This window comes from Sminthopsis crassicaudata, chromosome 3, assembly GCF_048593235.1.
Source record: "Sminthopsis crassicaudata isolate SCR6 chromosome 3, ASM4859323v1, whole genome shotgun sequence".
NCBI lineage: Eukaryota > Metazoa > Chordata > Mammalia > Dasyuromorphia > Dasyuridae > Sminthopsis > Sminthopsis crassicaudata.
In genome coordinates, this window is record NC_133619.1 from 420717220 (window position 1) to 420731551 (window position 14332).

Consider the following 14332-nt stretch of genomic DNA (forward strand, 5'->3'; position numbering starts at 1 on the left):
GAGGAGAGGGTGATCAATACTGTCAAATATTACAAAGAAACATCAAAGAGAATGAAGTTTGAAAGGTTATTGGATTTGGCATTTAAGAGACTATTGGGACAGCTAGGTGACACAGTGAATAGAGCATCAGTCCTGAAGTCAGGAGGACCTGAGTTCAAATGTGACCTCGGACATTTGACACTTCCTAACTGTGTGGCTCTGGGCAAGTCAGTTAATCCCAATTGTCTCAGCAGAAAGAAGAGAGACAATAACTTGGAGAGAAATTTCAGTGGAAAAATGAAGTTGGAAATCAAATTGTAAAAAAAGAAAGCGAGAAAAAAAGAGGAAGCATTTTTAGCCTTTTCAAAGAGTTTAACTACAAAAGGAAAAGTAATAAAAGATGATAATTGAAAAGGATAGAAGAATCCAATGAAAGTTTATGAAGACAGAGGAGAGACATTGGGATGTTTACATATACTGGAGAATGAGCTGGTATATAGGGAGGTGCTGAAAATGAGAAATAGTACAGGGAAGCCAGAAGGAGCAATCTATTGGAAGAAATAGAATGGAATAGGAACCCCTATGCAGGTAAAGAAATGCAGAAGTAAGTAGAAATGTCATCATATAGCATTACCATGAGGACTGAAGGAGATTGTTATAGAAGGCATATAAGTGATACGAAATGGAGAAGTTTATGGGGAAAATTAATTAAAGTAATAGATTTTTCTAAATTACTCAGATATCAATAAATTAAATATCTGCCATTAAAAAGATGAAGAAAGATAAATTTCATCTAGAATGATTTACTATCAAATTTTCATATTCTTAAGTGGATGTAAAATATATTTTATAGTTCAGTTATAATAAAGTATATAACTTTCAAATGAAAGAAGCTTAATAAGCATATTATTACTAAGAAAAATATATAAATAGAATATAGAGGAAGTAAAGAAGCCAAGAAAATTTCCTTGTGTATAAAGCAAATAGAAGGCACTTTGGGACAAAATGGCATGTTCTCAAATTATGCTAGATATTGGTACTTTTGTTTCTTGAATATAAATACTTTTGTTCTTTGAATATACAAGTGTCATTATTAATTTCTATCTAAAATTGTTCTTCTGTCATCTTAAAATTAAAATTTGTGTCTGTATATTCAAATTTATATGTATCTATATGTTTGCATATATGTATATGTAATATGTATAGTTATATATTTTAAAACTGATATAAACTGAGGCATTTTTTAAAATTTAGGTTAAATATACACATCACATTATTTTAATTTCTTTGTTACAGAAGGGTCTAATTTTAAAAGTCAATTTTAATTATGGAACAAAGGTGGATCCTCGTGTTTCTACTTCTCTTGACTATTTTGAAGGTAATATTTTCATAATTCAAGCACAATTACATGTTTGTGTTTAGTTTAATGGTGCTAGTAAAACAAATGAATGGTGCTCTTGATGTACTGTTGTGCAGAGATGTTTTGTGTAATAGTTTAATTCAGTGCACACCTAGTTGATTGAAATCTTATCTCTTTAACACTGCTAGTTTCTGTGAAAGGCATTAGAAATAAAAATAAAAACAACAAAAAAGCTAAAAATCGGTTTTCCTTCTCAAGAACATTATATTTTGTCAGGATCTTAAAAAAAATCAGTTAAATTAAACACTGCATATTATTTTAAGTCTTCATCATTTTTCAATGAGAGTGCAGCTACGGCAACAAAAATAAATTTTCACAATGATTACTTGAGCTAGCCTGTTAAGATAGGGGCTTTATTATCTTAATACCTTCACTGCTATTCCTTTGGCAAGCAAATGAGTGGCCAGCTTCTTATTTAATTAGAGCTATTAGAAAAGTACATAATAGAGGAAAATATTGATGCCCTCATTATTAGCAATGGAGTTTTTTATGATGTTACTAGGCGACCCTACTGTCTCTCCTAATTGTACCTACTTATGCACAAGCTCAATAGGTTGGGCATCTAAATGCTGATGAATTCATAGGTCAAGTCCCCATACTTTTCCGAATACAATTCTTCCTTTGCAACAATAACAACAACAAAATTCGGTTCTGCACATATATATTGTACCTTGGATATACTATAAGATATTTAATATGTATGGGAATGCCTGCCATCTAGGTGAGGGGGTGGAGGGAAGGAGGAGAAAAATTCAGAACAGAAGGGAGTACAAGGGATAATGTAAAAAAAATTACCTATGCATATGTACTGTCAAAAAAAGTTATAATTATAAAAATTAATAAAAAAACTAAAAAAAAAGTCCCCATACTTTTCTGCATAAATATATTAATTGTCCACTAAAAGTTCCCTACATTATTAAGGATGGAAGTTATTCTATTATGCTTGAATAACATAAGTTCTAGTACACCCCATAAGTCTGGAAAAGCTCAAAAAGAGTTATTACATCTCTTTCATTTGAGAATCAACATTAGTGCAAAACTGATTCTAGAGTGATCATTTTATTTTTTAGCCCTTATATCTCTCAAACTACCAAAGCTAACATCTCGCAGTTTTACCAATATCATTAGAGAGAATACCTACACTAATGAAATGATAAAAATATTGATATTAATGAACATATGATGACAGCATAATGGGTAAGAGGAAGGAAGATCTTCAAAGTCAGAAAAAATGACCAAAAAATCTATGTCTGAGACTAGTGACTTTGGGCAAGTTATTTAATCTAGCAGTATCTCTACATCCCAGACAGTGACATAAGACTATAAATGATAGAGTAAATGTTGCCATATAATATGTAATAATAAAAATAAAATAATAACAGCACAGATTCAAAAAATGCTTTTCAAATAAATTTCATTTTATCCTCACAACAACCCTAGTAACTAGATGTTTTTATTCTCTCTGTTTTACTGTTTAGTAAAATGAAGTAGCCAGAGATAGAATAACTTGATCAGTTTCACACAATTAGGAAGTAGTTGAGGCCAGATTTGCACTCAGATTATTTTGACTCTAGGAGCAGTGCTTTATCTACTATACTACTTAGTAGCTCCCTCCAGAAATTCTCTCTGACAATGAAATCAGAGGTCAGGTTATCAGAAAAAAATAGACATTTGTACAGTTCAAACATATGTAATTATATCATTCCTAATATAAACACAACATCCTACATTAATAAAGATTCTATGTAGAAATTATGAAGTTCTTCTTTGATTTTTAGCCTTTGGCCATGGCTGAACCAGAAGGAGGACAAAATTTTTCTGGAGAGCCATCTCAGTTGGGTGTTACTCGAAATAAGATTATGACAGCCCAGTATGAATGTTACCAAAAAATCATGCAAGAACCTATTCACAGGACAGAAGGTAAATATTTTCATTTTACCATATTACTTTGTGGAATAATGTTAATATTTTAGGTTTCTGAAAAAATTAATATGTACATTTCTGGTACAAACATGGAAAAACAGAAAAGATGTCACCAATCTCTAGACATATGCTAGCAAATGTGAACTCTCCAAAAATACACAGCACATGTATAAGTTTATTCTGCACTATATTTTTATATCATTTTATATCATTAAATCTAGATAATCAACAAAAAATAAAGAAATCAAACCTCAATTTTCAATGTTTGCTGATTTCTGAAGTATAAATTTTCATACTAAATATTTAAGAATAAACTATTTAGAGCCTGTGGTTCTCTATATTCTTACCTACAATCTTTATCAGTTTATTTCCATAGAAAGATAGTATTACTATAAGATGCTATGTGACCATGTCAGAACTGCTTTCTGTCATAAGATCACATACTTCAGAGATACAATGAACATTTAAAACTACCTAGTTAAACTCTTAATTTTATAGAATAAAAATAAACTTCAAAAATATTAAATTCTATTTCCAAGTTCATGCATACATGCAGTAATAAATAGAGCGAAGTTTTACTACACTACATTGATTACTACATAGAATTTTTCTGTATTACAACATAATTGCCTCCTATAATATATAAAATATAAATCAAATTTTCCCAGAGGAAAATAAGGTAATAAAAAGTAAGATAATACTGATCCCTTTAGGGCCATTCTTTAAATTATTCTGGCTTTCAGCCACCAGAATTTCTCCTGGCTTTCATATTAATGGATCTACAATGATTTTATTTTAAAAATGTCTACAGCTATTTATTCTTGGACTTAAACCTAAAATAAAATACCTTTTATCTCATCAATTAGAAAGGAAAGTTGCTTAAAGTTTGTTAGGTATTTTCTTTTAGATCTTTTTCTACTCTCTGGAAAATATTTTGGAAAATTAATGGTATCTCATATTGGAGAACACTTTGATATTTTATTTCCCCAATGTCACTGACCATCTGGGTCCTTAAAGTTGCTCAGTTACTTCTTTTCCTCTAAAAAGTCCCTTGAGGGATTGGGATATCCCATATTACTAATATATTATCTTAAGTTATCCCTCAACTTTTGATTATTATTATTTTGATCAATCAGCTAGCCAAATTTAATTAGTTTTTAGAGAAAGATACTTACTGGGATTAATGGTAAGAATAGTTGGCACAAAACACCACACACACAAAATTCTTTTATACCCAGTCCCTATGAATACACATAGAATACAGAAGAAAGTGAATTCACATGTATCACCTCTGAATGATTAAGGGTAATTCACAGCTACCAGAATTCCTTTTAATGGAACTCTGGATTATTTCCCTTAGGCATGCTTTAACTTTTTTCTCCTGGTAGATTTGAATACACATAGAATACAGAAGAAAGTGAATTCACACGTATAACCTCTGAATGATTAAGGGTAACTCACAGCTACCAGAATTCCTTTTAATGGAACTCTGGATTATTTCCCTTAGGCATGCTTTAACTTTTTTCTCCTGGTAGATTTGAATCTGCCTTTTCTCACCTTGTTTAGCATATGCTTGGTTTCTGATTCATACCCTGTCCCCAGATACTTTTATTTTGAGGATACTGATAATATGTTGATGAAAAAGTTCCATTTTTTAAAAAAGTTTACAAAATCCTTTTCTGGCCAAGATGAAACTGAGGCTAAGCTAAATCTACTTCTCTTCTCTTCTTCTTCCTCCACAGCTAATTTCTTCTCAGGGTTATGACTGTATGTTATTGTTTTATCCTACATACACTAAAATCCTTGAGGCCCAAAAGGGCCTCTTATAAATAAAGCACAACATATGACCAAATTTTTACAATCAGGCTGAAAACATTCTGGGCAACATTACCACAGATCATCCAGTGGCTTTCAAGGAAGTTTAAATTATTTTAGAAATTTTTTTTCATTTAGGAATTAGTCATAGGCTATATACTATTTAGACTATTTGGGCATTTAATTCATACTTCAGCTGATTTTCCCCCCTTTGCCTGATAAAGATATCAGGGCATAGTGATTTATCATTTATTTTAAATTGCAAGGCGTGATTATTAATTAACTAAACCAACCCTACACATTAAATCAATCTCAAGAAGAAAATTTTCTTATTTGGGATTGAATGATTTTTTGGATTGGGTAGTTTTTAAAATAATTTTTTAAGGTTAACCAGAAGGAATTATTACATAAAACAAATAAATTAATAATATAATTGTAATTCAATTTGTGGAATTTTTCTCTTCTCTGTTGTTTACAAATATCATTATGAATATAAATGTTTGGCAGTCAGTTATTCTTTGTTGATTCATGCTTTTACATTAAAATAATTATCTCAATCCTAGTTATCTCATATAATAATCATGATCATAATTTTAACATCTGAATATATCAGTGTGGACATCCAAGCTTTATTGGTTTCAAACTGGAAGAAACTATAGAGATCATCTTCTCTGACCTCTTTATTTTAGAGTTGAAGAAACAAAGTCCAAAAAATAAAATTGCTTGTCTAGTAGTATAATTTACTTAAAAGGATAGTTATTTCACTTGTGATAGAATGAAAAATACAATGTAGCGTATTGATTTGCTTTAAAAAATGTTATATGTCAGCCCAGTTAGTAAAAAGGAGATGGATTTTTTAATTCAAGTACAATTGTATTTCAAAAATAATAAATTAGTGTAAGTCAATTATTAAATGTATTAAAGCAATCTTGAAAACCAAAGTTTAATTAAGTAAATAAAGTAATGTTAAGAAGATAAATCTGAGACAATTTTTATACTGACAACCCTTCCCAGTATCTCTTGGTTACAAATATTGTGAATGACTTCCCTAAATTAATCCAATATCAGATTACTATTACTGTATGTGTTATATTTATATGATTGAATTTAATAATCATCATTTGATTTAAACATAGAAATATTCTATGTTATGAACAGAGTATAAGTTTCATTTCTACAATTTCTTAACCTACTTGGTACTCTTTACCCACAGTTCTTCATTTAGTAATCTTTCCTGTGAGTTCGAATACAGTATAGAAGCATTAATACATATACATATATCTTGAAGCTAATCAGCAAAACTCCTAAACTCTGAGAATTATTGTGTTTTATTATTTTAAAGCATAAATTAAAATTTTACATGTAAAATATCTTATTTCTATGTTATTAACGTCTTAGAAATAACAGAAGCAAAACCTTTTGAAATAGTGACATAATAAGGATGATTTTAAAAGGCTACCTTTAGTTTCTATTTCTGGTTTTCAGTGTGCTTCACAAACAGCATTAATTAGATAATGGGTGCATGAAACCATAAGGTCTTATATTATGAATCATGTGTGGAGCCACAGAAAAGCTATTTACTGACTCTTGACTCGGCAGTCTTGTGTTCAAATATTAGCTATTCTTACTCTCATGATTTTGAAGTCTTTTCATTTCCCTTAGCCTGTTATAATTAGATGCCTTTTAGATTCCTTGTAGCTCTAATTCTATCATTTTATGATTTCTCTATTTAATTCCTTAGGACCATACTGCAACAGGACGTGGGATGGCTGGCTATGTTGGAATGATGTTGCTGCAGGGACTGAATCAATGCAACACTGTCCTGACTATTTTCTGGATTTTGACCCTTCTGGTAAATAAATAAATATAATATTTATCATGTCTTTAATGCTATGTCTATATGTGTACAACTGTGCCTATACATATAAACATACTTAATAGAAAAATCTCTTCTATGAATTATCTATGCAATGTGTATGTGGAAGGAAAAACTGCTTCATTGTGGCTTTCATTTGTTTGTTTGTTTGTTTTTTTTCATTCACAGAAAAAGTTACAAAAATATGTGATCCAAATGGAAATTGGTTTAAACACCCAGAGAGTAACAGGACCTGGACAAATTATACCCGATGTAATATCCATACCCATTTGAAAGTACAGGTATATAATACAGAGATACATTGCCATTCAGAATGAGTTTAATTATAGTAACATGTTGGTTCCTCAGTTCTATATCCCCATTTGCAGTCTCCTTCAGCATTCTATCTCTAAGAAAAATTATTTCCATGAGTAGAACACATCTTTATTTTCAGATCTGATGGGTTTTTTTTTAATGTTTCTGCAAAAAAGATGTATGAGAAAAACAATAAAAAGGAAATTATTTGAAGAAAGAATTTTTGAATTTTCAAGTAAGGAGATGGTCTTTCTCAAGAAATTACTGTGTATGAGAAAAAACAACAACAACAACAACAACAACAACTTGTTTTTGAAATGCATGAGAATCAAAGACCATGAGATAAAAAAAAAAGACTGGGTTTTTCTTCTCTGATATCTTTTATTCTGATAATCCCAGACAGCAAAGACAAGAATAAGTTGCAAAGACAAGTTGCAAAGGGACAAATCTAGATTCTATGATGGCATAAATTTCCTATTAAAGCTGTCCAAAATTAGTATGAACTTCTTAGAGGAGTATTGGAGTTCCCTACTTTGAAAGTCTTGAATGGCCATTTCTCAACTATATTATCATTAGCATCCCTTTCATGTATGCATTTCCCCTTTCGGGTCTTAAATTTAGTGTGATTTTATCAATATAAAATAGACTTTGCAAATTGGTTTTGAAGAGAATTATTGTAGAGATTCAGAAAGTCTATGTTTATTAGAGAGATGCAATTATAATTGTCAATTGGCCATATCTATGCTCATATTTAAAGAAAAAAAAAGAAAAGAAAATAAACATATAATCTATTCTCATATTTGGTAAGCCCTTGCTCCTCATCTCTGCCTCTTAGAATACTTCATGTCTTTTAAGACTCAGTTTACATGCTAATTGTTACCAGAAAATTTTCCTCTTTTCCTCCTTAAATTACTATACTTAACTTTATAATGGGATTCATAAGAATTGAGGGGCTATAAGGTGATATACTTTGTATTTTATATTGATTTAATTAATTAAATTAGAATTTTCAGGAACATAATTGATATGTATAGAATTGTATGTAACCCAAAGCATTTTACTATGAACTAAAATTTTCTTTTTGCTTTTTAAATGTTTTCCCCAAAAATTACAGACAGCATTGAATTTGTTTTATCTTACTATCATTGGACATGGATTATCGATTGCATCACTGCTGATCTCTCTTGGGATATTTTTTTATTTCAAGTAAGTAAGGGTATATCCTATTTGTATATTTGAGGGCATTGTGGTCATTTTCTGTTGAAAAATAACTGTGCTCTGCATATATTGGGAAAAAAATAGAAAATATATATATATATTTAGATGCAGCCAAAAAAAGAAAAAAGAAAATACTGCTCTTATATAACATTTGAGATTCAGAATAACTCATGTGTGTTACTGATAGAATTCCTCAAGAGACTAAGAGAGATGAGAGGTAAATTAATAGCCTTTTAAATAAATTTCATTTTTGTCATCACAAGGACCCCAAGATAGTTCTTATTGTGTATGAACTTTCAGCTATTTTAGTTTAGTTGGATTTGTTTATTTATTTGATTTTGAGGGGTTTTTTTTAGAACTGTACTTTGCCTAGTGAACTAGGACATTTGTACTTTTAAACTATGTTGTCTTCTTAGTGCTTCTCTGAACAGAGAGTTACCTAACTAACATAATTTATGGAGATTGACAGTAGCAACATATTATTTTTTATATGTTGGTGACCTTTTTGACTTTGTGTAACATTTCCATGTTAGACTTATCATTAGTCACAGTTTGAAGGAATATATGACTAAAAAACCTTTATTAGGTGCTATGTACCAAGCCCTATGCAAACAAATAGAAAAATTGAAACAGTTCTTACTCTCAAGAAGGTTATATATTAATTGGATTAAACAAAATATAAAAGGAAGTTAATTAACAAAATAGAATGGCCCAGAAATATTAAAGATGTGCAACAAGGCCTAGATATCACTAGGATATACAAGTAAATCAGCAGTCTGGAGGGCACAAAGTCAGGGAAAAGTATAAGGTCCCGAGCAGTTTAGGAATATTTAGTTTTCTCAGTTTTATCTAGAATATTCTGCCTTTCCTTCCTCTACTTCCACTGTTTTTGACCTTTTCTTAATCTTACCACCTTCAACAAATTATATGGTAAACCAAAACACTGGTTTTCTAGGTCTCAACGTCACTCACTAGTAAATTAACTCTCAGGAGTACACTGCCATTGCTGGCAGTTTTCTCTCTATAAAATGTGAAGCTTAGGCTAGATGATTTCTAAGCCCTTTCCAGCTACAAAATTCTATAAATCCGTCAGTTTTATAGCTCATAGACAGAGAAGTCCAAAGCTAAGAAATTAAATGCATGATGACCTCTCTAAGAGGCAGCATGATAGAATGTAAAAAATACATACTTGAGGGGCAGCTAGGTGGTGGAATGGATAGAACGCCAGCCCTGAAGTCTGGAGGATCAGAGTTTAAATCTGGCCTTAAACACTTAACACTTCCTAGCTATGTGACCCTGGGCAAGTCACTTAACCCCAATTGCCTCAGTAATAACAACAACAATAACAAAAATATATACTTGGAGTCTGACTTACTAATAGAGTGCTTTTGGGGAAGTCTCTTTAATCCTGAAGTTTTTAGTTTTCTTATCTGTAAAATGTAGTCAATGAAGTAGATAACCTCTTTGCTACTAAAAATTTAAAAATCCTATGATTTATAGTCAAAAGCATGTTTATTGGGGCTTTGATCAGCTGATCAACTACTTCTTTGCATCTGATAATTATTGATTTATATAGTACATAAGAGGAGAGGGAAGAATTGGAATAACCTCCATATCTTAATTATTGTGAGTAAAGTTTGACACACTGGTCCAGATAACATCTACCTATATTATTACAAATGTATTGGATGATATGATTGAGGAATAAAGAAGTGGAAAAGGCAAAATCTTAGATTCTGTAAAAGCCTCATGAAAATATATCCTGAATACTCTGTTTAAAATTTTAGGAGGCTAGGGACATGGCAAGCACCAAGTTATATCACAAAACTGAAATTGATCTTGTTTTTAAGAGAAAATAAACTATTCTAACATAGAATAAACAACCTATAGCAAATGTTAAATGTCCTAGAAAGACAAACATAATTAAAATATACTACATATAATTAAAATAATTTTAACTTGATATATTTCAACAGCTTCATAATGAGAAGTTAGAAACAAGATCACAGGCTTCAATTACAAATAAAAACAAACAAAAAATTAACCAGTTTTAATAATTTGCCATGCATTACAAGTAATGCCCAAAATCTTAAAATGAGAGGAAATTCAGAATGAATATTAAGTTAGTCTCAAGTTAGGAAACTTAGTTTCAAATTCTGAGGCTTCTAAATTTTGTTCATATGACCTCTGAGAAAAATCATAATATCTTTTAGTGCCTCATAAAACTAAGAAGATATTGGTCTATTTTGATAAAGGAATTTCCTCAACTGGAAATGAAAGGATAAATTTTATCACACACACTAAAAACATATATAATGCTTGTCTGCAAAATCTTATGGGAAAGGCCAGTCGGAGATTGTGATTATCATTGCATCAAAATTATCATTGTTATCACAAGGACATATAAAGATGACATTGATAAAACAGCAAATAAAAATAAGATGAACAGAGGTAAAAATAGTTTTATTACAAACTCTTTTCAACATCAGCATGTAATAGCAATGCAACATTTAGCCTGATGTAGCTTGATTTGGAAATTATTAAAATATCAATTTTTACTTACAGTTGAATAGTGGAAAATGTTAATTGAATTTTAATATTCAGATTACACTACCTTCATAGTCTCTTTATTTTAAATCTTGTCCCAGCATCCACATTATATCAAATAGTTACATAAGAGAAATGCATTCCATTACATTCACATATAGTAGGAAAGCTAGGCAGAACATTAGATAGAGAAGAACCAAGTTAGAAGTCAGGAAGACCCAAGTTAAAAATTATGCTTCAAGCACTTAGTAGTTCTGTGACATTGAAGAAATCAGTTAACCTGTTTGCCTCTGTTTCCTCATCTGTGATATGTAGATAAAGATAGCACATACTCTGCAGGATTATTGTAAGAAATAAATGAGATAATTGTAAAGAACTAATACAGTATCTAGCATATTATAATCAATCAATAATTATTGAATCATATTGAAATTTTGTCTTTTGCTAACTTCAAAAGCTAGTTAATTTCTTCATAAATTTTTCTCTTTAAATAAATTGAGCTCACAATTTTTTTTTGGTAAATGACAATTCCCAATGTCTTTATTATCTATTTAAAAGAAATGGAAGTGGGCCCATATTCTGAAATTCAGGCAAACTCATCGTGATATTTTTATTTTACTAACTAAATACAGCATGACTGACTAAATTGTCTAAAATGTTCTAAAATCAAGGATTATATAAGAATATAGAAATTGAAAACAGTAAAGAAAATTATCTCCATACCTTTAGCTACTTTAACATGATGCAATTGTATAAAACCTCCTTTTTATGTTGTTTTATTCTAATAAAAATGAATCTACATTTGAAAATATAAACCCCTTCCTTCTGGAAAAGCAAGAGACCTAAATATGTCAAGATGAATTTCCTTAGAATTTCAGATCTCAAACCATATACTTTATATTCTATAATTTGATATCATTTACATAACTATTTCATTTTTTAAAAAAATATTTTATTTAAAAGTCTTTTGGAAAAATAAGAAAGTTTCAAGCAGGAAAATCAATTGCAGAAATCATATAGCATGAAAGAACCATTGTTTTTTGGCTTTAAATCAACTCATTCAGTCATACTGTAAAATAACAACTCATCTTTATAACCAGAAATAGAAAAAAAACCTTTAATATTTTCTTTAAAAAGATAACTGGAAAGATATCATATTTATTAAACAAATAAATCAAATGTTTTCCAAAGCAGATAATCCCATAGGGGTACTTCAAAGGTCCTCTAAAGATGCTTAATGACCTGATGTCAACTTTGAAGGAACTTTATAGTTGTATCACAGAACACAGTCAATCGAATAAAATCCCAAACAATATAATTATATCACAACTTCTTTGATGAGTTGTAATTTTATTATAGTATAATAAGGATAAGCAAGATGAATCCTTGTATAGAAACCCTTGTTATAGTGGGTCTGGAGCTTTCACTCTTATTTCTTGTTTATTTAATATTTCACTTTATTTTAATATTTAATTTTATCTGAACTCTAGGGTAATCAAGGATTCATTTATATAATTCTCAATAATAAAAAAATTAGTGACTATCTCAATATGTCCCATATTTGGTCAACTGAGCTTAGAGACTTCATTTCAAAAATGTTACTTTTAATGAACTGGAAAAATTTCTTATTCCAATAGTTGTACATTTGATGTCTTTATATATCTATTATTCTTATTAGATAAATCCTTAATCTATTAGGAGTAAATTAATCACTAATGATCTCAAACCTTAATAGTAACTACAATTGACATCTTTTTCTTTTTATTTCTGATAATAGTTCCACACAATTTAATTCACTTTAGATAATACTAGATAACTAAAGCTTCATCATAGGAATAGCCTTCTCCCTCTTCACAAGAAAAGAGAAGTTATAGTAGATTTATGAAGGTTATAATATCTTTTTTACGGTTTTCTTTAGCATCTATTGAGCTGTAATAATCAAACAGTGTCTTCAACTTTTCCTAAAGCATCATTCTTAACTCTTTCTCCAGACTCATGCATCTTAAAATCCTCCTTATGTCTCTTCATAAAATAGGCTATAGTAGATCTAATTATAAAGAGGTTTATCCTTACTTTTTTTCTCTGTAGTCAACATAATTTGTCTCACAGATCTCCATAGATTAAAAGTAAACTCATATACCTTCTGTGATAATAGATCACTTATTAGATAATAGATAATATTAGAATAAATCACAACTGTAACTCTTAGTTTTTTCCTCCTTCAAAATATAGTTAATCTCTGTAGGAGAGATTCTTTGGAATGGGTCATACTAGGAGTTAATCTAGTACATACTTAGCTTAATGAAATAAACGGATGAGTTAATGTTTCTTTCAAAAGGGCCTTCTTGGACAAAGAAAAAATATCTTGTTTCAATATATACATTTAAGAACATTCATTTCAAAACTAGAATATTTTTTCCTCTTTTGCCACTTGATGTATAGCTCCATTTGTGAAAAAAGTTAGATTTAATACTTCATATTATATATAAGAAATCTTTTCTTAAAATATCCATCTTTTTGCCCCTTGGTTGTACTTGATGGGAGAACATCAGTATAGTTTTGTCAGTATAAGAACAATGGATTAAGTCATAAAGAGATAGATATAAACCAAGATTCTGCTTGCAATATCAACTAATTCTGTGTGTGCACAACTCGCAACCATGAATCCCAGTGTATTCATCTATGAATTGGAAATAATTATGCATGCACTACTTTATTATAGGGAAAGCACTTTTAAATCCCCTTCCTCCCAAAACTCCCCCATAAAAAGTGAGTTATCATAATCATTACTTAGTGGACACATTTGGGCAAACATATGGAAAATGATTTATAAAAGCATAATTTTTGGTAGCAAAATCTATTTACTTGTCTCTTCTAAAATTGTTCCTTATTCACTATCTTGCCCTACCAGTTAGCATATGAACTTGTAAACAGATGAATAATTGCAAACTTCTCCCTTCCATCAGCATTCCCACATTTTTTTTTAAATTTACAAATTTGGGGAGGGGTACTTTTGAAACCAAGAAAACATCACGTTTTAAAACAAATGCAACCTTTTTAATTCTAAGTTTCCCCTGAATATGTTATGGAAAACATTATACATATCCCTTGGGGCCCAATGCTCTGCTCCAGCTACACAGGCAAAAGGCATTGAAGCCAGCAGGAGTTTTGCCAACATGAGGAATATGGATTTTGGCCCCTAAATGGGAGAATAATAAAAGTTGTGAATTAATGACATTGTCTCTGCTAATGGTTCAATT

General features: G+C 30.1%; 1 protein-coding gene across 1 annotated transcript in view; it reads left to right on the plus strand.

Annotated features, from left to right (window-relative positions):
* Positions 1–14332, plus strand: part of CALCRL (calcitonin receptor like receptor) — a 121259-nt gene that overhangs the window by 67303 nt on the left and 39624 nt on the right. The window contains exons 5-9 of the mRNA XM_074302909.1: positions 1276–1357; positions 3178–3319; positions 6879–6989; positions 7182–7294; positions 8422–8513. Coding sequence (XP_074159010.1) covers positions 1307–1357; positions 3178–3319; positions 6879–6989; positions 7182–7294; positions 8422–8513 — 509 coding nt within the window. The 5' untranslated portion in view covers positions 1276–1306. The remainder of the gene's footprint in view (positions 1–1275; positions 1358–3177; positions 3320–6878; positions 6990–7181; positions 7295–8421; positions 8514–14332) is intronic.